A 27,043-nucleotide genomic window follows, 5' to 3' on the forward strand; every position below is an offset into this window, starting at 1 on the left:
GTCATACCCAAGTACAACAGTTGTTATTAACCATTGTATTTACTCTGCCACATTCTACCAGTAGATAATCTAGCTAGTCAATTGTTATGACCACTTCTGCTGCTACTCTGAAGAATTGTGTAGATGCTCTATGCCCTAAAACAGCAATCTGGGTTAGTTGTCTAAGGCAGCAAACAGGTTTCTCAAAGTGACTTCATAATATGTAGTAAGATTTTCTGTTTTTGCTGTTATGGCGAAAAGCGTACCAGGGTTAAATGCCTGAAGAAGATAAAAGTAGGAAAATCTGGGAAATGCAACAACTTTAATGTCTTCTCTTAACCTGTAGTGAGAACTTCATAGAAAATCCAAATTTTACTTGTCTTTTAGGATTTTGGAGATAAACCTAAGATTCTCATTTGACTGACAAGTATCAGCAGAATAATCTTCTGCAAATGACTGTGGGAAAAACTTAAAGCGGTGTTCAATTTTTGACATATGTGCATAGGTAGAAATCCCATGTAATTTAACTACACTCAGAGTGCTAAATTACATCTTATAGGGTTCTTTCCACTAGCATGTCAGTCAAAGGATCTCTCTCTCCTAGTGTTTATCCAGACTACATTTCCTGGGGAGGAGTCATTGTTCATGGCTTTTAGAATATAGTTCTAGAAGAATTTTGTTGTCATATTCTGTAATATTATACATTGTCTGTAATATTCTGCACCTGAACTGAATTGAATCTAAGTGGATGAGGAAAGTTAGGGAGGGCCTCCTGCATAAATTTCCAAAAGAACTAAGAGGTAAGACAGCCTAAAAGAAACACCAAGCAATAGTTGGCATCAATATTTCAAGTTCTCTTGGCATTGCTCAGCCATATTGCTTTTAAATTAGAAGTTTGTACTTTCGGTTTTAGAATCTCCAAGAGGCATAAGGGTGATGAGAGATTTTCAGACAGTGGCTGCCTGCTGGGTTACCTTAGACACAAAGGAAGTTGTTTTTCACTCCAGGGAAACCAACCTCTGCTTTTCTTTTTGAAGCGTTTTCTTTCTTTCTAGCGAACATATCAATAAAGATTTATAAATATTTGTGATCATTTTTGGAGGGAATGTTAGTGAAGTCTTTCTCCCAAGCTTAACCTGTGAAGGCTGATTTCCTTTGTGAGGATTAGAGCGTCGTAGATGGTTTGTTATGGCCCACAGGTTTATTTTGTTCCCACGGGTTTATTTTGTTAACAAAGTAGATCATATTAAATCACTTACTTTATAACAAAATATACTCCATTCTTTCAAAAGACATGAGAAGCTATTTGTGTTAGGGCCTCTCCTTACCCAACAGGCAGCCATTCATTTCTGTAATAGTTTCCCAGTTTCAGTTCATTAGGAACATGATTTTATGAACTGAAGTCCAGTGTTCCTTGAGATCTTTAGTATACCCTCACTAGGGACTGTTTATATCTCAGGTGTAATATACAAATCATGTCCAAATGTCTACAGAAAGTGGGCTGTTAGAGTTATTTCCAGAACTTCTGGGTTGCAGCCTGCTTTGCTATCCTACCACTATCTTTCCTCCAATGATTTGGCTGTTCTTTTGTGATAACCCCAATGAAAAGCAGCAACCTCCAGAAGCTCCAAAACAGCTTAGACAAGAGGCACATTGTGAGAATATTTTTCAGTCAGTAGACCTCTTTGTCTCCAAATTGCCTAAAGGGATGTAGTATCAACAAAACGTATTTGGTGCCTGTAGAGGTTTGGCTTTCTGGCTTTGTACTGGTTGAAGGTGCTTGTCATGGCTGTAAGTTCATTGTGGCCGAGGTTTTGGGTGCTGATGATTAGACTGAGCAATATACAATATAGCACAGCATCTTCGATGACATTACTCAACATCTTGAATCTCAAGAGGTTCATCTCATAGGCCAGGTCCACAAATGTATGTAAAATAAAGAAATGGAATAGTTAGAATTAGTCATCTTCAGGATCGTTCAGATTTTCAGCTCTTTCAGTATCTTCAAATGACAGAGGAAAAACATTATTGAGTACTGGACTTACAAAGAATTACCTCTAGTAAATCTATGAAGAGATTGTGGTGTTTAGTAAGATATCCTCCTGTTAATTATCAGTGCCCATTAATTTCTAGAACTCCTTTTATCTTTGTCTAGCTTGAACTTTAACAAGTTTGCAAAACCAAATTAAGCAGTTTCTTATAGTGGTAGCAGCGATTTCCTTCAAGCATCAGGCCATCCTTTGATCACTAAATTTACCTGTTTAGAGAAATATTCCAGTGGTCAAGAACACAGGCACTATTTGGGGGTGAGCTCAAATAGGGCTATTCCTTTTCATTTAGTTGCAAGCAGAGGGAAGGACTTGTTACATCTGGGAACCCTAGTGTAAGGACTAGGTGTCAAGAAAACACTTATTCTTCAGAAGGGACTCATATTTTCCTCCTGTGAATTCAAGTGGACAGGAGTATGTGTTGAATACCTATATCATGCTGAACACCAGAGTTAGGGCCTGAAATTCACCAGCAAATTTCTGACATAGATTTACTTTTGTGCTGCAATTGTACCACTATCTTCATTAGTCACATTCCTCAGAGAACAACACTTACTAATACCTGTGTGTATCAGGCTCCACCAAGAGTGATAACAACTTACGTCATAAGGGAAGAAGCAATGAACGAGTAAGAGGTGAAAAGAATCAGGGCTTGAGGGAAAGGGGAATGATTCATTTCCTCATGGTGATGCTTCTGGTGATGGAACAAGCTGAACCTGAAGTAGCTGACCCCTTGATGGTGGAGAATCACTCACTAGTGTATTAGTCAACATATCTCTCTGCCACTATTTTGAATCTGGTGTTTCTAGGATGGCATGAGAATAAAATTGGAGGCTGGCCAAGCCAGGTCAGGTTACAGCACCCACTGGCAAATGTTGAGGTGAGATGGGCCATGTCAGACTGGGCAGTAGCACTCAACCAGTACACGTGAGATCAGGTTACCTGGTAGGGTAGCTACAGGAGGCTCCTCTGCTGGCCCACCGATGAGTGTGAGAGCTGGGATTGGGATTCAGACCCATTGGCTGAATCGGCGAAAAGCCAGGCTGGACAAGATTGTACCTACTGGTCCATACATACATAAGGATGGGTGTGGGTTGGTTGGGCATTGCTGTAGCATCAGCATCAGCTAGTGGATGGTGCCTCAGGGGACAAACTCTGTCAAATTAAACCTCAGAACCACTTACAGAATGGAAGATCTATGAGTGGGAGTGAACCCATGAGCCCATGAGCCCTCTCTGATGGGCTGCAACTATCACTAGTGAGCATAGAATCCAAGACTTGGGGTGCATGGCTTGACAGAGAATGGCACTTGCCAGCGCTGGGGCGGACTGGAAAGTGAGGCTGGTTAGAGTGTTTTAGGTTTCAATGCCCATTGACATGTACGAGAGCAGAATGAGATGTGGGAGACTGGACCAGTCTGTTACATATGCGGGCAAACACAGAAACCAGGGCAGGGAGCAGGCCTGGTGGGAGTTATTGTGAGTTGCTCCAATGAGGCTACAACTCCCACTGGCTCCAATGAGGATTAAATATGTAATGGGCAGGATAGGGCTGGACTGCAACATCCATTAGTTTGTGTTGAAAATAGGACTGGAGACTGAACTGACCCAGCAATCGCAACTACCAGTGTGCGCGTAGGTTGATTTGGGCAACAGAATGGTCCGGACCCAATATTGACATACACATACAAGAATCAGATCTGGGATTTCCTCAGAAGAGGTGTCTTTGGGATTCCCCCAACCTGATCTGCTGGACTCAGAACCCCAGCGAAGGAGAGAATTACATGTTCCTTGGTCTAACTGTGGAGTGCTTGCGTCAGAGCTAAGCCTTCTCATTGGGTTAGATGGAGCAGTGGACAACATATTCAGATACACATGGAGGATATGGCAGTACATTCGAGACTTCAGAGGATACTTGGTACCATAACAAAGGACAAAGGGCAAAACAAATTTGATCAACAACCCCAGCCAAGAGTTGGCAGTGAATACCTGGGCAAACGGTGACTCTAAAGTGGATTATGTCAGCCAGTGGATTCTGGAGAGATTTCAGCATGGTAGGAGTAGTGAAATCGGCAGCAATACAGAACTGTTAATTATCAAAACCACTTGAACAGGCCCCTCGGAGCATGCCCCACAGCAGGAATCTGGGATTGTTGAGAGTCTGGGTGTGACTTCTCCCCTAATCTCTCCTCTCCCCCCAGATACAGTAAGAAAAAAAATAAAAGAATGTGAAAACAATGGTCTCCCTCACTTTCCTCTAGCTTCACACCCTAATCAAATATACAAAAATTATCAAAAATAAAATAAAATAAAATTACATTAAAAATGTCTGTAGAGGGACCAGCATTGTAGCATTGTGGGTAAAGCTACTGCCTTCAATGCCTGTATTTCATATCATCACTGGTTCTCACCCTGGATTCTCCATATGTGATGTGGCTCTCTGATAATGACCTAAGCGAAGCAGCAAAGAAGGGCTCAAGTGATTGGGCTCCTACCACAAATGTAGAAAATAAGTATGACACTCCCTTCTCATGGCTTCAGTGTGATCCAGTGTTGGTTTGGGGTATGGGATAATATATGGAAGATTTCTCCCTCACTCTCCTGTAACTATGACTTCCTAAATAAATAAATAAATAAATAGTTTTTGAAAAAGATTCAATAACTTCCCTTAAGGAGACAGCAATGTTTAAAATGGAGTACCTTATAAAGCCTAAATATAAAAGAAAATTGCCATCATTTTTGTCTATCTCTAATGGGAAAACAATTTGGAGGGTAATATTAAAATTAATAGCCTTTTTTTCATAGCCTCATTCCCCATTCACTAAATTAGATTGTCAACACACAGTGCTGAAAAGAAAATGAACTTCTTTTCTGTTTAGAATATTTGAAGTTTCCCAATTTTTAAGGAAACCATGCATGGATGACTTCATCCATTGGGGCAGATGAGGAGAAAGAGCCTCTTTGTGATATGGTGAGGGAAAGATGGAAAAGGATGGGTAAGGCTTAATGAGAGCCCTGTCAGTGGGGCAGACTGGCTTTGGAAGCAGAAGATCTCAAACATGTCTTTCCCTTCACCAGGTGTCACAGGAACTCCTTTATTGACCTTGATGAATCTGACATTCCAGATCTTGAATATAATTCTGAGTGCCCAACCATTCTTGGGTACATTTGTTTTGTCTGAACAGCCACAGTCACTGGGACTATAGGTTCATGGGGTACACGGGGTTGGTCGTGAAAAATATTGTACCTCATTAATGTTTTGGCAAGATGATAACCTGCTTGATGTTTCTGACTCCACAAGAAGCAGTTCTATATGATTGTCCAAATAATTCTGAAAGTTATCAGTTAAAAGAAGGGAATTTTCGAAGGATAAAGAGAGTGTAGTCATTATAGAACACTCAAGACTACCTTGTCAGTATAGGCAAGGAAACCTCTGGGCACTGCACAGCTTGGGAGCAAGTCCTAACTTCTTATATACCTTTTTCACAAAAGATCCCATGGTATGAAATATGCAATGTTGGCTGTCTGCCTCTGACACCTAACAGACACAGACAGGAGTAGATATTCTGGGTTAAAAAATGTTAGTTCATAATTAAATGCAGTTATGGTAGTAGTAGCAGCAGTAGTAATTTAGCACCCCAGGCACACTCACATAAAATTCCCACTTGGTCACCAAACTCTATTTACTTTGAAAAAACTTCTTCCCAAGATAGGAAATACCTTAAAGACCTAGAGTGATGTGTAACTCAGGGGACAAACAAGAGACTTGAAATGCTTTGCTTTTTTCTTTATTCACTGATTTACATCCTCTTTAGTAATATACTCTTCTTAAAAATAGATTTTAAATTGGGAGATTATATTATCCCTTTAGACATACACAATCATTTGCCATGTTTGGAAACATAAAATATCAACAGACCTTTTGGACAATCTAACTCTTTGAGATGATTTAAAAAAAAAAAAGATTTATCCATTTTATTGCAAAGTCAGAATACAGAGAGGAGGAGAGACAAAGAGGAAGATCTTCTGTCCAATGATTCAGTCCCTAAGTGACTGCAACAGCCAGAACTGCGCCTATCCAAAGCCAGAAGCCAGGAGCTTCTTCTGGGTCTCCCATGCGGGTGCAGGGTTCCAAGGCTTTGGGCCATCCTCAACTGCTTTCCCAGTCTACAAGCAGGGAACTGCATGGGAAGCAGGATTGCCAGGGTTAGAACCAGTGCCCACATTGGATCCTGGCATGTACAAGATGAGGACTTTAGCCACTAGGCCACCGTGCCAGGCCCAAAATGATTTTTATCTAAGGTTTCTTAGACCTTTACTCACTACATAAGATTTTTTTCACACATCCATCCCCTTTACGTGTCATAAAATAAAGGTCTATGTGCCTTTTTCAATCACTGCATGAGGAATGTCTCATTCATTTGTTTGGTTTTCCATCCTCAATCTAATCTTATGAAAAATTAATTAGTACCAAAATGTAGCATATTATTTCTTTATTGTGTACACTGCATGTCTGTGCTTGTTAGGTGAATTTTTTCATACAGGTTATTTTGTTTACTCTTTACTGTAATGTTAAAGGTTGTTAAAGCCTCAAAATGCTAAAGAAAAGAGATTTTAAGCATACTGCATTGGCTCAGAGACAGAGTTGATGTTTGAACCCACATGCTCCAATTCCCAACTCATATTTTGCAAGAGTTCCATAGCTACAGTTCTTCATTCTGAGTTCAAGACCAAAAATCATCAACTGAAGACCAGATGCTGAAATTGATGCTGATGTTTGTGGTTTTGACCATACAGAGTACATGTTAATCTAAATCAAAAACAAATCAAACAAACAATAAAAACTAAAATTTCAGGAACAAAATGTGCTATAGTGCTGGATAAGCATGGATGCAAAGCATCCACAAATCTGGGTAGGCCTTAGACATTTTTAGAAGATCAATCAGTTTTCACTTCCAAGATAGTCACATCTCAGTAACTGTTGGTAAAGGAATAGTCTCCTTGGGTATCTTCTCTTTTTTATAGCTGGTAGGGTCAGGAGTAATCTAGTCATATTAAGACACTGCCATGAAACATGCATGTGGTTGAACTGTTTACTCACATATGACATATTCGATTAATATTGTTCCATTTGATTTTCTGTGCAGAAAAGGTAGCCCGTCTCTTCATGCTTCAGTTTAGCTGATTTGTAAGAGTCTTTAAACCTCTCCCTCAACTCCATTTCCCCACTGCAGCTCAGCACCCCCAACACACACACTCATCTTTCTTCTCATTTGTCCTATTTTTCTTCTTTTCTGTTCATGATCCAAACTTTTCTCTTTAGTCTTCATGCCTCATAACCAATTTTGTTACACTTACTTTAATTTATAGACTTCATTATTTTAGCACTCATGTTCTTTCCTTCTATAGAAAACAATATTCAAAAAGAAATGTTCACAAATTAATGCAACAGATAAGAAATTTAGACTTTACTTTCTAATTTAACTTTCCTTAAACCATTCTGTGTGAACGTGTCAAAGCATGTGTGGAGGAAATTAAATGAGTTTGGAAGCCAACTAAACGTGGATTCTAATCAGAATTCTGACACTTTTACCAAATGTGTGGCCTTAAGAAAATTATTTTAAGCTCCTCAGCTTCAATAACTCAGTTGTGAAGGCAAAATATTATTATCACTGCATAGGGCCACTATGAAGATTCAGTGAAATGAGGAATTCAAAGTACTTAATTGTATTACCTTAAGGAAGTCACTTCACCTTTCTGTGATTTAATTGCTTCCTGTTTAAAATAGTACAATAATTATACCTATCTCATTGGGTTCTGTGACAATGTAATTACTTAATATTTATTGCTTATATTCCTGTTACAACTTGCACCATGGCATAGTAGATTAAGCCACCCACCTACAATGCCAGCTTCCCGTTTGAGTACCAGTTTGTGTCCTGGGTGCTTCATCCCAATCCAGCTCCATGTTAATGGCATGGAAAAGCAACAAAAGGTGACTCAAGAATTGTTACTGTCACTTAAATAAATACAAAATTACCTTATATTTAAGATCATCCTTTTTATTAAAAGAAGATCTGTAGATAATTATTTTCTGAAAATGAGGTATGAGGATGAATTTTTACATTGCTGATTTGTCACATTGGGATAAGTATTCACTACTGAGTAACTATAAAGCATAATGTGTAAATTAAAACATAGTATGATATAGAAATCATAGGACATTATGAGATGGTTTAAAAAGAAAGAGAAATCAGAAATGTCCACTAGCTTTTATTTGGATGACTTTGTTATAGGTAAGGAAAGAGGGATCAGGAAAAGAATCAAAGGGAATATGCCACTACTCTGCCAGTGTCAATCTGTAACTTCAGCCAGCAACCGAAAAATCAGTATTACGGAAAACTCTAAAATAGAGCTGGCCAAAAGTATCCAAAATGACTCAAATGCACACCTCAGAATGCACATAAGTCCATTACAATATAATTATGGGAGTTCCAAGAACTCCCATTCCATCAAGCACCTGACACCGTGGCACTTCTTAGATTTTCCAGAAAGCCAGTGAAATGGACAGTCACTATATTCTTGAAATTTCTTCCCTTTCCTGGCAATGTGCCCGACTACCCTCTATGCCTTCATAACATATAAAGGAATGACCCCGATTGTCACAGGTCTCAGCTCACTCACAAGTCTTGCGTATGTACTTTCATTTTGATAATATACTTTATTCCTAAACTGATGCTTAACTATGTCTTGTGTTCACATTCTTTTGTGAGTTAGTGGCAAGAACTTGGACTTTTGGCACCCAACTACCTGATTTGCAAAGAAATCATATTAAAAATAAACAAACTTTGACCAAGTATAAGTTAAAGAATAAAAGTACTATATCATCTAAAGATTAAAAGAATTTATGACATTTACATAGTAGTTCAAACTGTGAAAAAAAAGGCTGATGTCAGTGGGAGGACAAAATTGGCATTCTAGTGTGTTTAAGAGAGAAGATCAGTGAAAGTGCAGAAGCAGAAAGTCTTTTAAAATATTGGCTATAAAAAGGAGGAGATAAAAATATTTTTCACAGAGTGACTTTAAAAAGCAAAAAGATATTGTATCAATAATTGTTTTTATTATTTGCAGCCATAATGCTGTAACCAGCTATAGAATTTGCCAAATTCCTCAGGGACAAAAATATGCAAAGTTGTTTAAGAATGATTTTCATCTAATAGGATATTCAGAAAGAGGTAGTGAAAGGGAGATAAAGAAGAGAGCATACGCTAAAAACTACATGTATAAGAACTGGAAATAGGAACAAGCGTAATAGCTCAATCAGCTCACGCACTTGCAAGTGCCAGCAACACATGTGGGTGCTGCTTTTTGTTCCAGCAGCTTCATTTCCTACCCAGAACTCTGCTTGTGGCTTGGGAAAGCAGTGGAGAAAGGCTCATAGCCTTGGAACACTGCACCTGCATAGGAGACCCAGAAGTTCCTGGTTCCTGGCTCAGCTCTGGCCATGCAGCCATTTGAAGAGTGAACCAGAGGATGGTGGAAGATCTTTCTGTCACCTAATTGTAAATCTGTATTTCCAACAAAAGAAGAAGAAATCTTGAAAGAAGACATGAAAATTGTTTTAAAAGCAGTTTTAGCATCATTTGGGCTATAATATTTGTTTTTTTAAATTAATTATTTTATGACATAGTTCCAAAAGCTCTTAGATTTCTCTTCCCCACCCCCATATCCTCTACCCACACTGATTTCCCCTATTTCTTCACAGCAATATATTCCTTCAGTAAGTCATAGCTCCACCATTCTTCTGTTTAAGTATATCCTGACATTGTAGGTATGGACGATGGCAGAGTCCAGCAATCTATTTTCAAGAAATATTTCACAATTTCATTGGGAGTCCATCTTTGATTTAGAAGTACAGATGTATACTGCATTGTGCATTCACATCTCAATATGATAGTCTCTTACACAGTCCCTCTAGATGACTGCATGCATGTTTGCCTGTATATCTATTGAGCTTGTATTTTGTGTGAAGGTTGCCTTATATTAGAAAGAACATATGATATTTGTCCTTTTGGGATTGACTTGTTTCACTGGTCTCTAATTGGGACCATTTTTTATGCAAACGTAGAATTTCATTATTTTTAATGACTGAGTAGTATTCCATAGAGTATACGTACCACAAGTTCTATATCCAGCCCTCTTTCAGCAGGCATCTGAGTCATTTCCACATCTCTACTATTGTAAATTGTGCTTTGGATATATTCATTCCATTACCTTTGGATATTTTCCCAGAAGTGGGTTAGCTGGTTCATATAGCAGGTCAATTTTCACTTTTCTTAGCACCCTCCACAAAATAATTTTTTAAATTGTGCAAAATTCCAAGCCCCTTAATTGAAACTATGAATCAATGGCTTATCTATTTATAATAGTTATAAAGTTTAATAGGTTATTTAGTTTTTGCTTTTTTTATTTCTAAAAACAGCTTCTGACATCATGCAAAAGTGTTTATTGGTTAAACTTCATTCCTCAGCTTTGATGATTGTAGTCATAATCTCTCCCAGTCCTCTTTCCTTTATTCCTCCACTGTCAAGAAGACGCTTTAATTCACATGGAGAATATTGAACATCAGTGGTTACTCTGGCTTGTGATTTCACTCATGCCAAACTTACATTCTCACTCCAAACAAGTGCAATGGAGGGTAAGATGAAAATAAATCACAGGGCAGGTTTATTTTTAAAAATTGGAAATAAATTCAAGATTGGAAGAGAAGACAGAAACTAAGGAAAGGAGAGAAGCAGAAAGAGTTCAAATGGTTTTCTGAGACACCGCATTGACAAAGGGTCGGAGCTAACATGGCCCTAAACTGTCACGGTTGAGAACTTTCATTTCTGTGACTCATACTTCCATTTCACAGGGCTAGCCTATCCAGTCTTAAAAAAAAAAAAAAAAAAAAGAAAAGAAAAAACCAACTTCTAAGCAGCTGAAGAGTTAAGGAGAGGTTCAGTCAACTTTAAAAAAAATTGCTCATTTCTTTTGATTTTTCAGTGTCGCTGATGGAAAGCATGTGGGATTAAGTATGTTTTTAGCCTGGCCTTTCGTAGGCAGGGCATTTAGTGTTCAAGAAGGGGAGATGGGGTTTCATGCTAAAGTTGAAGGTTCAGTAGGAAGTGATTTCCTTTCCCAAGGTACCTACAAATCCCTGCTCCCCAAGCAACTGCAAATAAGCTCCCTGCCATGAAACCACACTTAAAAAAAGAGAGAAAGAAAGAAAAGAAAGAAAAACTCCTCTGTGGCTCCTTGGAGGTCAAGCTCTGACGGAGCAGAGTCAGCTTGTCAAAGATAGAGCAGCCCTCCTGCTCTCTCGGAGCTGCCCAAGTCCAACACTGTTCTCTTTAATAAGAAAATTGTTTGCTGATAAATTGCAGTTCTGCTTCAAGCTGTTACTTTTAGGCTTATGCCTCCTCTGGTCTACACATATATAACCTACTTCAATGTCTTTTAACAGGAAACACTGCACACAAAACATTATCAATGTCTGTTGTGCAGAACTCACAAGTGTTTTCTTCTCTTATATGCGTTCCATATGTTTCTTCTCATTTCTCTCCTCTTTTGTGTTTTGCTTCTCAGCACCATTCTTGTTAATATCTAGGGTTTAATCTCAACATGGGTAGACAGAAGGTCACTAAGAGGTTTTCATTTCTGAGACCTTCACAAGATCCCTGGTAGGTTGCCAAAGAGTATTAGATCAGGCTTCTTCAGTGTGGGTAGCAGAAGCCTTGTGACATTTTGATTCAGATCAGATGGATGTCTATATAGTTGGTGCTATTAGTACCTTTATCTACACACTTAACAATGTCCAGAGATGTGCTTGAATCCTTAGAGTTCTGGAAACAAAGTAAATGCTGGTGCGGGGAAAAGAACAGTTATCATTCAAGAGATCCATTAGATGACCTTGGCAAAAAGAAACAATGCTCTTCAAATTCTTCGTTTACAGAAAATGAGATCATTGAATAATCTGTCATACCCCTTCCACGTGTAAATTTCTGTTAGCTATATTTCCTATTTACCTTAGTTTCCCAAATCTCTCTAGACTTTCACAGTGTTTCTTTACATGACTTTCTTTTGAAAGGCTTGTATTCTCATCATATGTAAATGCACAGTGAATTTCAGGGTTTACACAATAGAGTTTCCATGGGGATATTATATATTTTAGTACTTCCCAAACTAAGTGTTCAAAGAAGTGGCTTGTAAATATTTACATGACAGTTGAAGAAAAATACCTTGAAACTTCTTGGATTCTCTTTGGTAGCTTTATGATAGTAATTACACAAACGTCCGGAGCCTAGCTCCAGCCGAGTTTGGAGCTCAGCAAGGGTGAGTGGAGTGGGTGATAAAGAAAGATATGGACACTGTCTCTTGGTGTCCTCTTGTAACAGCTCAAGAGAAAGCTGTCCTTTTTATTTACTCAGACACATCACAAGCCTCTGCACAATCGTTGGATTGTTCTATTTTTGCTTCATGACCAAGTGGGTATGCACAGATGTTTTGTTATTTTTTACTGCATGGTCAGCCAGGTGCTCTTAAAAATACCATAATCATTTTCTTCAAAGCAAGCCATTATTCATTCTTCAGTAGTAGCCATTGGGTGACAGCCAGGACTCCAAGGCCAGGCAAATGCAATTGCCTACTACTTAGTAATATATTCCTACTACATTTCCATTTCCACAACTTGCCCATCATTTAATGGGAGAAATATGTCACAAGGGGAAAAATGTAAAAATCTAAGACATAAGTTTCAAATATTAAATCCCCCTACAATTATAGACTATAACCCCATAAACAATCAAACAATAATCAAAAGCATGTCTCTCTGATATTAGTAAAATCACGCTATAATTCCTCTAGTTAAAAAATTATAAAAGCAGCTAAAACAGCTGCATTTTCTATGCTCTAAAGAGTTGCAAGGGCAGGCTAGCTTTTAAGGGTCACAGTAACTGTATTTTTCGCCATAGCAGTTTCAGCTCATACTCCCATCACTTCCATTCATTTGTAAGATTCTTACCAAGCCCTTTCCCAAAAGGTGTGCTACATGCCTGCGCCAGGTTCTAGGGCAATGGGTAGGTACCCAACAAGGTGTCCAGAAATGGCATGGACTTAACTGTACTCCTGTGTGTAGTTAAATGCCCATTCACCAGGATATTATCAATAACATTAACTCCCAAGCGTACATCAGTTACAAAAGTTATCTCATAGGAGCAAACAGCAATAACTCAATAGATTACAGGGTTCTTAGTGGGGTGCTTGAGTGTCCATGCAAAAAGGGGGGGAGACTTCGTCAAGGTGGTCAGAGAGAAATCTGCTGGGCCTTGCCAAACAGCTGGAAGCTCCCCTGGGCCCTGCCAAACAGGGGAGCTGTTTTCTTCATATCTTCATGTCATCCATACCTACTGCATTGACCCCCAGCAACAAACCAATTACCACTTTTCCAAATGTGAATACCACATAAATTTTACTTTATTAGTTCTTCGAAGCTTTGGTTATTCGTCTTGGAGGAAAATTCTCCCACACTTTCTTCCTAATATCCTCAAATCTATGTTTCAGATCAGCTGTATAAAGTCAAGTACTCTGCTTATCAAATACATTGAATAGAGAAATAATCAATTTGGTTTTTTAAATTATCTTTCCACCATTTGTAAATTTTAAGTAGAACAAGTCATATATAATGAATGCATCATTGTTATTTCCTGTGATATTATATTAACTGTCATTTCAGTAGTGACAACTAAAAAAGTTCACAAATTTCAAAACGTTCGAATTTTCTTTGCTTAACTAAAATTCATCCTATGCATATACCCTTTTTAAGACAGAGAAAAGTATAGTTACTTTTCATGCGTAGCAACGGAAAGGAAGTGTGTTTGTTGATTATGAAGCACTTACAGAAAATTAACAATCAATAATCTGTATGTATATGGTTAGATTTATTCAGTCATTATCCTTCTTCCACTTGTGCTTCATGGTACTGAGCAAATATAAGTGAAGAGGATGCGTTTTTTTCCTTCATATTACCCTCAATAAATGGGCTTAACCACAACACAAATCCTATAATCCACCTCTTCAATCCTGTTGGCAACAGGACAAATCCAACAGCTTTAGAGGTAAGCTTTCAAATATACTTCCTGTGACAGACTGAAGTTTGTTTTAGGAAAAGTCAAGTCTCTGCAATCCTTTGCATTTATTGGAATTTTCTGTTTCCATGGTTTCTAAGAGTTCACTGAAATTAGCTTTTCAATGTCTAGAAGTTCATGATATGAGGCTTTGGTAAATTTCTTGTCTCTCACCTAGATCATGTTCAAGATCTGTATTACTGCTATTCCTGGGTGTCTTTGAGGTGTGTGTGGGGGGGTTATTGCCAACATGGCTTGCTTACTGCCAGTCTTACCTAAGGAACCATGGATAGATCACAGCAGTCAGAAAGAATTCCAAACTTGAGTCATCTTGACTGTCATGAAAAACTGAAACTGCCATTCTTTTTAGACAAGTGCCATCAAAGGGATTGATAGCGAAACCTAGGATTGCAGCCTTGCATCCTTTGGGGGAAAAGGGGGATTCCCAGATGAAATAAAATGTAAAGAACACCTTTAGAGAAGTTTTATCATCTTGCAAAAGAACAATCACAGCAACATGGTTGGAGTCCTACAGCAGTTCATACTCAGTTCCAAAATACACACAAGAGAGTATCAAGAATGTGAAGAAAGCTGATAGCATTGTGGTGTAATATGTAAATCCACTGTCTGCCGCACCTGCACCTCATATGGGCACTGGTTCATGTCCTAGCTCCTGCACTTCTAATGCAGCACCCATTTAATGTCTAAAAAAGCAGTGGGAAATTGCCCAAGGGCTTCCATCACTCCCACCCGGGAGGAGACCCAGATGAAGCTTCCATTTCCTGGCTTCATCCTGGCTTCATTCATTCCTGGCTGTTGCAGCCACTTGGGGAGTGAACATGTAAATGGAAGACATCTGTCTTTCTCATCACCACATAACTCTTTCAAATAGATAAATGTTGAAAAAAATATGTAACAAGAGGCTTTTGTTTATGAACCAAATTATATGATTTGGATGCTAAATATATAATTTTATCATGTTTGTATGTGGTACCAATGATGTGAAGGAGCATTAGGTAGCAATACACTGAAAGCCTGATAGCCACATTATACACATGAATACAGACTTGTCCATTAGATAATTGAATTCAGATGTCTATCTCCATGAAGCTAGGTCTCAAACCCAGGACCTCCAGCAGTTACTCCTCATAAAGATAATGACTTGAATTGGTAGTTAATACCTAAATATGTAAGAAGTCTAGAGAGAGAGAGAATATCAATAAAGTCAGAAAGCAACCAAAAAGAAAAAAAAAGGAGTGTGAAAGTATACATTTCTGACTACAAAAGGTAAACTAGATGGATGACTCAGGAGTATTTTCGTAGGAATGGATACATCACTCCAAGTATGTGTGAAGTAGATGAACTGAAAGAGTCCAGCCAGCCTCTTGCATTACTCTTCAAACAAATTGAAAGTTGTTCAGGAATGTATGTTGCAGAATCAAGAATCCCATGGAGCTTGATACTTGTAAAGGGTCATAAAGGATTTCCAAGTGAAAAATAGTGTTGCCTATGCTGAAAATTAAAATGTGAGACTCCTGAAGGAGAGGTCTGGAGTGGGAATAGTCCTGAGCCATCATCATATAGATCTCTTGGCAAAATGGGGCAGCTGGCAGATGCAGGACTGCTCAGCATCAAGTCTGAGTGATTACTTGTGAGGCAGATGTGTTTGTAAACTAATGACTTTCACAGTGTGATGAGATTGAAAATGAAGCCTAATTGCTTCCACTGATTTAACCCTTGGAATGCTTCCAGGCATGCCAATAGCCATGTGTCTTTAATCATGTGAGTTAATCACCTTCAGGGATACATCAGAAAACAGTGGCTTAGGAAAATTGAGAAGCCTTGCAGTTATGCTATTAGGTTTACACTTCTGGGACTGTCATCACTTCAAATAAGGACACTGAGAGGTTGGTCATGATGCCCTCAAACCAGTGTGTGTTAGTAGCGGATGACACAGGTAATTATGCTCCTCTGTAATTCAGAACAAAGAATTAATATTTATGCATTTTTAAATGACTTAAAAATCCCTAATGGTAGTGAACTGAGTAACACAAGTCACCTTGATACTTCTAAGGCTACCATGATCTCCAGTCCAGCTTTGGAAGAAAATCAGAATCGGAAAATGGTGTAATAATCAGACCAGTCTGATTAATAGTGACAATTAGCATTGGGCTACAGTGCATAACCAACTGATTATGAATCATTTGAGCACTTTAGGTAAATTTTCAATACAGGCAATTAAAATGAAAAGACTCATGATCCTTACATAATGACTTCATTAAATGAATTCAGTTCTGAGGTTGAAGGAAATTTTCTCTTGTAGAAGGGAGCAGCAGAATTTAAGTTTCATTTGCATTTGGTTAAAACAAAACTAGAGCAGACCCTGAAAGATTTAAACATGTAGAAACACACACACACACACACACACACACACACACACACACACACACACTCCACATTGCAGACAGCTAATTCTTTTCTAAAAGTGAACTGTGTTATTGAGGAAGAATGAACGGAAGGTCAGAGCATGAATTCTACTCGCATCACTTATTTGGTTGAAGTAAATCTTGCCCTCAGTTATACTTCGTATTCTACTAAGTGTGTGCATTGTTAAGGTTAAGAGAACTTTATTGTGGAGGAATCAGTGAGGGACAGACACTTCAAAGATAAATACTTTGATTGCATAAGCAATTGACTCAAATCATTTTTTTCATAGTAAAAGACAAAGCAAAAGTCAAGTCCTGCTACTGTGATATCAACGCAGTCACAGGCACAAAGATTTCTGTAGGTGAAACGCAGTCATTCAATCAAAGCATCAATAGTTTTTCATTATCATGCAATGAGGAAGGAAAGAGAGGAGACTCTAGGTAACAGTGAGTTGAATTATTCCACATGAAAGCAGTTTTTCAGGGGCTTTGTCAGGAAATCACTTTGCTTTCAAAACTCATCAGTTAATACTTAACATAGAAATAATAGTTTACAAAGCACATTTGCATTCAAGTTATACAAATATTCCTATGTGTACTGATAATCATCAATATCAATGTAGTAGCTCATAATTCCACAGCACTGACACTGTATCTTACACTATTTCTTCCACTTGCTTGATATTTGCCACAATTTATTCCAATAACCACTGCTTTTCCCCAGGTCTCTCCAAGTGAAACCCACTTTAAAATCTTTCTTCCTTTTATCTTGCATCGCTTTTCCATTCAGACTGCAGTCTCTAGTACACAGCCTTCACAGGTGGGGTAGCAAATTGTATCAACCATTGGTTGAGCTGCCACTCTTGCCCAAGTCCAACCACTCATGGAGAAGGGTCAAGGAAAATAAGGGCCAAGAAATAGGAAGAGATAAAACAAAGTGAACACCTTCTTCTCATGTTTGTTCTTCTATAAATCTGGGAAAGCACAGGCAGCAACAAGTGTTTCCAGCAGTTAACATTGCAAGTTCCACCCATCACACTACATGACTAAGCTATTTGTTTTTGAGTATAAGGCTGATGTGGCACAGCAAAATTACATGTTATTAAGTAGCATGGATGTTTAGAAAAGAATTATTTAAACGAAATAAAATATAAAATCCAAAAATGATAAAAAAAAAACTTCTAGTGTAAAATTTGCCATAGCTTGGCATGCCAGCATGTCATATAAGAGTGTCTGGGTATGGGTTTTGGCTCTGATCTTTATTCCAGCTTTCTGATACGGCACGTGCATGGAGGCAGCAGTGAAAGCTGAAGGGATAGAGTCTTTGCCATCTGCATAGGAGATCTGGATTGAGTTCTCAGCTCCAAGCTTCATCTAGACTGTGCCCCAGGCTTTTGAAAGTAGTTGGACAATAAACCATTGGAAATAATTTCTCCCTCTCTCTCTTTTCCTGCCCTCTGTCTCACACACAGATGCATACACACATTAATTCATTCATTAATTAAAGTTTTTATGTAATTTTGTAAAGACAAAGGATCCATTGATCATCACCTACTTAACTTTCATTAAAGCTCTGCACCAAGACACATGTTGTCTGGAGAGCATTCTTGAGTGGCATTTCAGCCTTAAAGACTTTCCTGAAGCATTGATAACATGTGTGCACTTACTGTGTATGACTGCATCACTCACATGTACATGTCTGTACGTTGCAGCACGTGTTCACTGTTTTCCTCTTTCCTTCTGCGTAGCCTCTAGTACCTAACTTCTCCTCATTCCCTGTCCACAAATGGCAGGACTTGTAGTTAAGTTCTAGTTTAACTAAAAACGGATGAATTTTAATTGCAAAAATCAAATCAGAACAATTCAGTTCAAAGGACTGTTTCCACCATGCATGAAGGGTTCCAAAATGTAGTATGTAGAAGATAACTACTCTCCCCAGGTTTTAGAACAAACCAGACAGAAACAAATTTCACGGGTGATCCTGAGAGGAAAAGAAGCTTTGAAATCCCCATCATGCTTCTTTATAATCCTTCTTGTGATCCTGATGAAAGTAGCTCATAATACACCTGCTGTATTTCCCAACTCAAAACACATTTCCAGTTTTCCTGGTTCACTTATATTTTCTGTATAGAGCTCCTGACACATCAATCAGGCTCTTCAAGGGAGAAAGGTGTATCTTTGCTTCTTGTGCCTTGGTGATGCAAAAATGTACTGGACTTACATCTTTTTTATCCTGATGATTTCAGTCCCATCATTTTACACTCAGAGGATATTTTGGCACCACCTATTCAATTTTCCTTTAACCAGGTCTGATTTTTTTTTTTTTTGTATTTTTGTGCAGACTTTTTAACAGAGCTGGCTTCTTCTTGGGATCTGACATGAGAGATGGCTTCTAAAATCCAGATTTTGAAGCCCTAAATTCTAGTGCTGCTTCACTTTTTCCAGCTCCTTCATTGCACATTTAAAATAATCTCTGGGAGCCTCAAATATCCATCCATAAAATAGATATGCTAAATCAGCCAAATACATACACCATAAATAATGTACAAATGTTGAACACAGAAGGACTTTCCCATATAAGATCCTCACTCAGTATTTACTCCCTTCTCTCTATAGGGCCACATTCTCTGTTATTGATTCCGACCCAATAATTTTCAGTCTTTTAAAAACGTGTAACTTGTGACATCTGTCATAAATGAACTCTTGAACACATCACCAACTGTAATCACACAACTTCTCTTGTCATAGTTAGCTTTGACTTTTGACCACGAATTCATCACCTTAAGTAGGTTTTCTCAATCATACTGTTATTAACCCTTTGTATAGCTTCTCTGAATTAAAAAAGTGACTTTACAGATCATGGTCACCAAGGCCCTGTGTTCTCCCTGACTGCACAGAGAATCGCTCAGTTTTGACCAGTCACTCTCTATCTCCCTCTACACTTTCTCAGTCCAGATAGGATGTAAGGCTCAGCACCTGCTTAAAAGATGAATGGAAATGTCATAGACATACTTCTAAACATCATTTTCCTCATTAGTAAATGGTTACAGAAGATAGAGAAAAATCCAAAGGACTGAAAGAACAAACTATGCTGAAATAAGATAGGGAGTTTCTAGCATTCCTCCGTTCTGTAACATCGTTATCATATTTGACATCATTAATGCTAACTCAGATTTTCCTATGTTCCTGTACTCTTTTGTTTGATTTGCCAATCTGAGAAGTGTTAATCTTATTTTTGGTAATTTAATGTTGCCAAACAAAACTGATACCAGCCAAATTCCATAGCTTCCCAAGCCAACAACTACCTTTTTTAAAATAAAGATTCATTTATTTTTATTTAAAAGTTAGATATACACAGAGAGGAGAGACAGAGAGTAAGATCTTTCGTCCACTGGTTTGCTCTGCAAGTGACCACAATAGCTGGAGCTGAGCCCATCCAAACCAGGAACCAGAAGCCTCTTCTGTATCTCCCATGTGGGTGCAGGGTCCCAAAGCTTTGGGTTGTCCTCACCTGCTTTCCCAGACCACAGGCAGGGAGCTGGATGGGAAGCATGGCTGCTAAGATTAGAACTGGCACACATACAAGATCCCATGCAAATGCCAGGTGAGGACTTTAGCTGCTAAGCTAGAACACAGGGCCCTGTGCAACTATCTTGCTCATAAAAATTTCCAGGCTTCTCACAAGACAGCCTTTTCTAATTGCATATATTATGAAATTATAGCTGTAAGTAAGTGTAGGTTAAATCACTCTTGAATAGCACTCTTTCTGCTGTAAGAGCATGTTACACTATCCATATAACCTGGGCTAGCTTCTTAATTATCTTTTTAACTAATGCAGAATTCTTCTCTAGCTTTCAAATTCCCTAGCAGTTCAATATCATTTTACACGGTGCTTTCCCTATTATTCTCCACATGTGTTTTCCAATTTAATAAGTATATTCTTATTATAATTTGTCTTATGTACTACACACTAATGTACTTTTTGCCAAGATATTCCTGCAACATGTGATTCTTCTGCCTCATATTCCTTCCTGTCTTGACTCATCATACACTGTATGCTCAGTCTTTGCCTGTTTGCTCACTAATCTATGCTTCTATTTATTAATGGAAACCCATCAAGGATTTCTTAATACTGAAATCATTCAAGGGCAATATACATGTGAGGTAACACAGACATTTAATAAAATATATTCAAAGAAAACTTTGGATTCCCTTATGCTGACCTGATATTCCACAATTTAATTCACCAATGGGAATTAAAAATGGCTTTGAAATGCTTCCTGAAAATATATTCTTTATCTTTTCAAAATGTATTCAAACATAATTGGCAAAAATTGCATGCGTTTGTCATTTTCAATGAGACAGTGTTGTATATATAGATTTTAAATGATTACCACAGTCAAATTTTTGGGCATACCTTGTTGCTTTGTGTGTGTGTCTATTTGTGGTTGCATGTGTGTGCAGTGTGTGTGTACACTGTGGGTCACTTTTATGACCCTTACCCCTTTTGTTCTTGAAAACATCAAAATGTGATTTAACTGGACTCATTACACCACCTTAAAACACTCTTTTGGATGCCAACATGTGGCATAATGGTTTAAGCTGCCACCTAAAACATCAGCATTGCATAAGAATGCTAACTGAGTTCTGGCAGTTCCAATCCAGCTTCTTACAGACATGCTAGGGAAAGCAGCAGATACTGGTTTAATTCTTTGACCCCTGCTACCCACATTACAGACCCAGTTGTAGTTCCCTTCTCCTGCTTAGTGATTGTGACCACTTGGGAAATGAACTAGTGGATAGAAGATCTCTCTCTGTGTAATTCTGCCTTTCAAACAGATTTGATAAATCTGAAAAAATAAAAAACAAATAAACAAAAAAAAAACCTTCCTGACCTGAGTGTGTAGTTAGAATGTGTGGTCTGCCCAACACATATTCCAGAAAGAGTTCTCTAACTGTAGTCATCTCGGGCTCTAGCCTTGAGTTGTGCTCGTGCCCAGGACTCCAGCAGGTTGGTTGTCCTAATTTGAATGTTTTGGACCACCTCTTACTCCTTGCCTGTAGGCATAGCCGAATCACAAGGAACTGAAAAATTAGTCTTTGGCTTATGGGATTTTTTGACATGTTGATGAGGGTTGACCTAAAGTAGGAATTCTTTATATTTTAACCACAGATAGGACACGAACATATTTTGTGAATGTCTCAAATTTATAAAACTAAAAATCAGTTAGCTTTTTGGGGTGGTTATTCAGTCTCTGCAGTAAGCAAATGATGACTGTTCTCCTCCTTGATGTATCATTAGGACTAGGAAAGAGTAAACATTACTAAAATTCTATTTTTTCTACAGTCACAATATTCTTCTTTATGAGGATGGTCATGCTGTGGTGGCAGATTTTGGAGGTAAGATTTCCATGAATAAAACCCCAAATAACTTTGGCTTCCTTCTTCATTCCTTGTTTGCGCTATTCAGATTTCACACTAACCAACATATTTATTCAAGGCACTCAAATTGTAATGACCTTGAATTTCAAAAACACATGAGATGCTGTTAGTTTTTTCTGCTTTTATATCTCCACCGCAAGGATAGGATGTGAAACTTTGAATGAGGCAGAAGTTTCTTGAGGTTTCAGAAATTTAGCTGTACTACTTAACTTTGTTTTGACAGATATTTTCATTGATATGAACTTGTTTCCTCTTTTCCCTCAGAATCAAGATTTCTACAGTCTCTGGATGAAGACAACATGACAAAACAACCAGGGGTATGCTGCTACTGGTGTTCCCTGTAATTATAAAACAATTAAAATGTGTAAAACTCAGCGTGTGGGGAAGCAAGATGAAAATAGCTTTAACTGCAAGAAATGTCTTAGTCTCAGTGGCAGGATAAAGTTCTGTATTTTTATTTCCAGTAACTCCATAAAAGAACAATTTCAAGTTTTTGCTAAAGAGATAAGACATATATTTGGATAATATTGTGGATAAAATAATGCAGAATATGTTGAATAAGTAACTGCAAAGCATATGGCAGGCACAGATAATTGCTTTTCATGCTTAGATCACTTTATTCAGTTGTAGAGTTAACATTTAAAAGGTAACTGACTATAAAATTAGTTCACCAGCGTTAACTATTCATATCTTTCCTTTAACATTCTATGATAATAAGTAGTATAACCAAGCATTAAAATTTAAATAAAATATAAATTATAACATCTGAAACAAAGCTGTTTGCCTTCAACATGCCTGCAATTAAATTCATTACTTGTCCTCTCATTCAGTCTGTGAATCTGTCCCCCTTCACTAGATATACTTCTATTTCTGGATGACCTGCAGTATCTAATTACCAAAGCTTAGGATAATTTTTCATTCCTTTCTTCGACTCCTTGCACTTACACACTACTCAATCACCTTCTATGGCTCTTTTGTTCTTTCTTTTTACTTGGAGGGCTATTTTGTTTGTTTAAATTTTCAAAGCTTGCATTTCCTATTGCTTAGTTCAGATACTCATAATTTATTTCTGAACTTCTGCAATTGGCTTTTAACTCTTCTGCTCTCATGCAATTCATTCTTTGCAACATCAGCCAATCAATGCTGTTCTGACTCTAACCCTCTTTTCACAAACCCTCAATAATGCTCCAGTGCCACCAGCTAAAATCCTAATGCCATTGCCTAAACTCCTGCTTTCCTCAGTCTGTCCTTGGGTCACTTCTACGTGAATTCTTTCCATACCACAAGTTTTCAAAGATTTCCTATGCCCTTGCACAAAAGCCAACAGTTGTTATTCAAATGTGCCATTCACCACTGCATCCCTAAGATTTTGCCAGGGCAATGTCCTGGGCATTGGTTTGATCCATCTGGAAGCAAGGTTACTCATCCTTCAAGGATCAGGCAAATTTTAACCCTTTACAGCATGTTCCTTCTATAACATGCATCCTTTTTCAACATGTTTCCCTCTAATTCTGTAGCATTTTGCATAGTTTCTGCTGTTATTTTTTTCATTCACAAGGCATTTTTTGAGAGCTGACTACGTGTCAAGTATTTTGCAATAGATGCAAAACAAGAATAAAGTTTTTGACCTTAAGAAGATAAATTTCTAGTGGGGAAAAATAGTAATAGGAAGATAGCCTTAAAGTAGTGTAGAAGTTCAGTAGCTGAGGCATGACACAACATCATGAGAGACCAGGTGACATGGAAAGATGTTAGTCAGATGATCGGGAGGATGCAGGCATGTACCAGGCAGTTGAAAGCATGAGCAAATGTAGTGGGGAAGGAGAAACAGGTGACTCACCAGGAGAAGTTCAAATTGCTTAGTGATGTTGCCTGGCAATGAGTAAGAAACAAACAATCAGACAGATAAACAGTAACCACATGCTGGCCACTGTTATGTTATTACCAACGTTATGCATACTGGTTTCCCCAGTTACATTTCATTCATTCATTCAACAAATACTCTGGAATCTATACAAAATTAGATATTAGATGTTCTTTAGAGAACTATGGGTAGTTCAGAGAAAAAATAAATAAAAGCATTGTATCCATGGAGCTAATATTCCAAATAAAGGAGACAGAAACTGAATAATTCAATGGAGTACACATTAGTGACAAGGTTATGAAGGGAAAAGTAAAAATAGAGTAAATGATATTTAGAAAAGGTGGAAAAAAAGTATAAGATATAATAAGACGAGACAGATGGTGAAGCGGTGAGTGCCAAGGTCCTGTGTAGGAGAGTCCTTCGTGTGTTCAAAGCTGAAATGCTAGAGCAAGGAAAGCAAGGAAGAAGGTGGGCAGATATGAGATAGAGTGACAAGAAGATTGATTTCTTTTCAGACAGCATGCACTAACCTCACCAGGACCTGGGACACAAACGCAGATAATTCAGTAGTTCTAAGACTGGCTGCACATTAAATCACTTTAGAACCTTGAAAAGTATAATGTCTGAATCCAATGCCTAGAAATTATTATTTCCATGGCCTGGGGTTGATCTTGGGAGGCTTTTCCTTTTTAAATATTCCTCTGGGTGATTCTAAAATGAAGCTAACAGAGACTGTGACTAAATTAAGTTCAATGGAATTGAATTTCACCAACAGCCAAAGTAACATTAATTCTTCTGAGTAACTTAGTCTTTAAGCACAGTACTACTATTCTGGATCTATTTTGGAAGTTATTTTAGTTCTTACTGATTATGGGGCATTCTGAAAGTTCCCTAATTACTCTATGATAGTCTTAGGCAAAAAAAAAATTGAGCATGCTCAGGGCCTACTCCCACCTAGGCAGTGTTGTGACACAATGCCTAATTTATTACATAAATGGAGCTATTTGGAATGTAAAAGCTCATGTGCAAGAATTGTACGTGAGCGATATACTCAGAATAAAGATATTCTTAGAAAGCTATAATTATGCATGATTTTAAAATAAGGTAGACATTTCAAAAGAATAACCAGCAACCATCACTACACAAGGATTTTAGTAAGAGTAATTTTTTTTAAAAAATAAAAGCATTTTGTCTTCCAGTGAGACTACAAAGATACTTGTCATTCATGCAATATAGAACCATGGGATTTTAAAACTGCAGGGGTGCTTATCCATCTGTTTTGTCCTTGAAAAATTTAAAGTTCAGGAATAAAATAGGCCTGTGCCCCAAGTTGCCCGATCAATGACAGAAACCAAATTAGGATTTTCATATCCTAACTCAAAACCTTATGTTCTGTTCTCCAGGCTACAATAAAAACACATTTATACATTTTTATCAAAGAATGGAAAGTTATTTTTAAAATAAGGACTGTGTAAATGCACATGAAATAACATAAATAATATCATACAAAGCTTGAGAATAAAATTTTGAAACAGAAAGTTGTACCATTTTATTGACTTCATTTCTGTAATATTGTATAAACAACATTGGGAAGTAAAACATCAAGGGAAATGTGATGTATCTGACCCTGCTGAAGAAAAATCTACTTCACAGGAATATTTTTGGCATTTCAAATGGTCTTTCCTCTCCTTGGAGATGAAGGCAGTGTTTTCCAATTAATGATTCCCTAAACCTTAACACCTAAAAGAGGGAAGGTGCCTCCTACAGCGCTGATTCACTGCCAGAGAAGCATTAAATTTCTGGACGAATCCTTGGATGGCTCTTCTGAAATATGTAAAACTTCTAGCGGAAAGATGCTCACAAACAAAAATGCTTCTGTTGTTATTTTATAAATGTAAACTTACTTGGAGAGTAGAATCTGAGATCATTTGGGTAGGATCATTTATCTTTAGAATACTGAAATGATTTTTTTCAAAAATGTCCTTTGAAAAACTGACAACTTCAGTATTCACATTAGATATTTCTTAATGTAGCAGTTTGTTGCACACATTGAGAGCAATATCTATGCTATGTTTTGTTTATATCTTTTGAGAGTATCCGCATACTTTATGATGCCTAAAAGGAGCACTGATCTTCGGTTGAAGAACTAAGCCCTTGGTAAATGCCTGTCAATGTTTCCTGATCAACAGAATCTCCGCTGGATGGCCCCCGAAGTGTTCACGCAGTGCACACGGTACACCATCAAAGCTGACGTCTTCAGCTATGCTCTGTGTCTGTGGGAACTTCTCACTGGTGAAATTCCATTTGCCCATCTTAAGCCAGGTAAGATATGAGCAGTTAAAATTTCCTGTTTTCTAAATTTTAGGAAATTTTGAAGGAACATCTTTCTCCCAAATGTTTATCATCAGCGGAATGGCAAGAGGGGATGTAAATAATCTTGAATTGTTTAGAGGGTGTGCTGAGTCTGTACAACTTAGTAACAACTCAGTGATTTCTGACCCACACGTATGAAAATTTATATACGTGTTATTCACATGTATCCGTATTATCTGTTGTAAATAAAACAATCACCTGACCATGACTATGTGCTACGTGAGATCAAACAAAGCAGGCAAGAAATATTTATCTTTGAAAATAAGAAATTTAGAACTACTCTTTCCTCCAATACATTTTATTCATTTGAAAGGCAAAAAAGGTGAGGAAGAGAGACAGGGAGAGAAAATTTTCATCCAGCACTTCAATATCCTTAAATGGCCACAATAGCTGGGATGGGGCTAAGATGAATCTAGCAGCTTGAATTCACAACTACATCTTTCACAAGAGTTGTTGGAGCCCAAGTATTTAGGTAATTTTTGCATCAAGTGTATTGGCAGAGAGACACATTGGAAGTAGGGTGGCCTGGAGGTACTCTAAAATGCTTTGCCAAAGTCACAGGTGGCTGTTTAACCTACTTAACAACTTAACAACAAGGTCCATACTTAGACTTGTTTTTCTAATATGTAGGTAGGAGTAAGAACTAACAACACAGAGACAGTCTATCAGGAATGCTTTGTTCTCTCATATTTTACACAAGAAAAAGTTTTCTTTCCCAATATTCTCATTACTATATAGATTACTTAGA

The 27,043-nt window shown here is 37.8% G+C and overlaps 1 protein-coding gene across 3 annotated transcripts in view; it reads left to right on the forward strand.

Moving 5' to 3' along the window:
* TNNI3K (TNNI3 interacting kinase) overlaps positions 1-27,043 on the forward strand; it is a 281,015-nt gene that overhangs the window by 159,291 nt on the left and 94,681 nt on the right. For all 3 annotated transcript variants that reach the window (XR_009244475.1, XM_058658087.1, XM_058658095.1), the window contains exons 18-20: positions 21,964-22,016; positions 22,323-22,375; positions 26,112-26,244. Coding sequence is in view for 2 of the 3 variants with exons in the window: in XM_058658087.1 (XP_058514070.1) it covers positions 21,964-22,016; positions 22,323-22,375; positions 26,112-26,244 (239 nt within the window). In the remaining variant the exon portion in view is untranslated. The remainder of the gene's footprint in view (positions 1-21,963; positions 22,017-22,322; positions 22,376-26,111; positions 26,245-27,043) is intronic.

Source organism: Ochotona princeps, chromosome 2 (genome assembly GCF_030435755.1).
Source record: "Ochotona princeps isolate mOchPri1 chromosome 2, mOchPri1.hap1, whole genome shotgun sequence".
NCBI classification, from domain to species: domain Eukaryota; kingdom Metazoa; phylum Chordata; class Mammalia; order Lagomorpha; family Ochotonidae; genus Ochotona; species Ochotona princeps.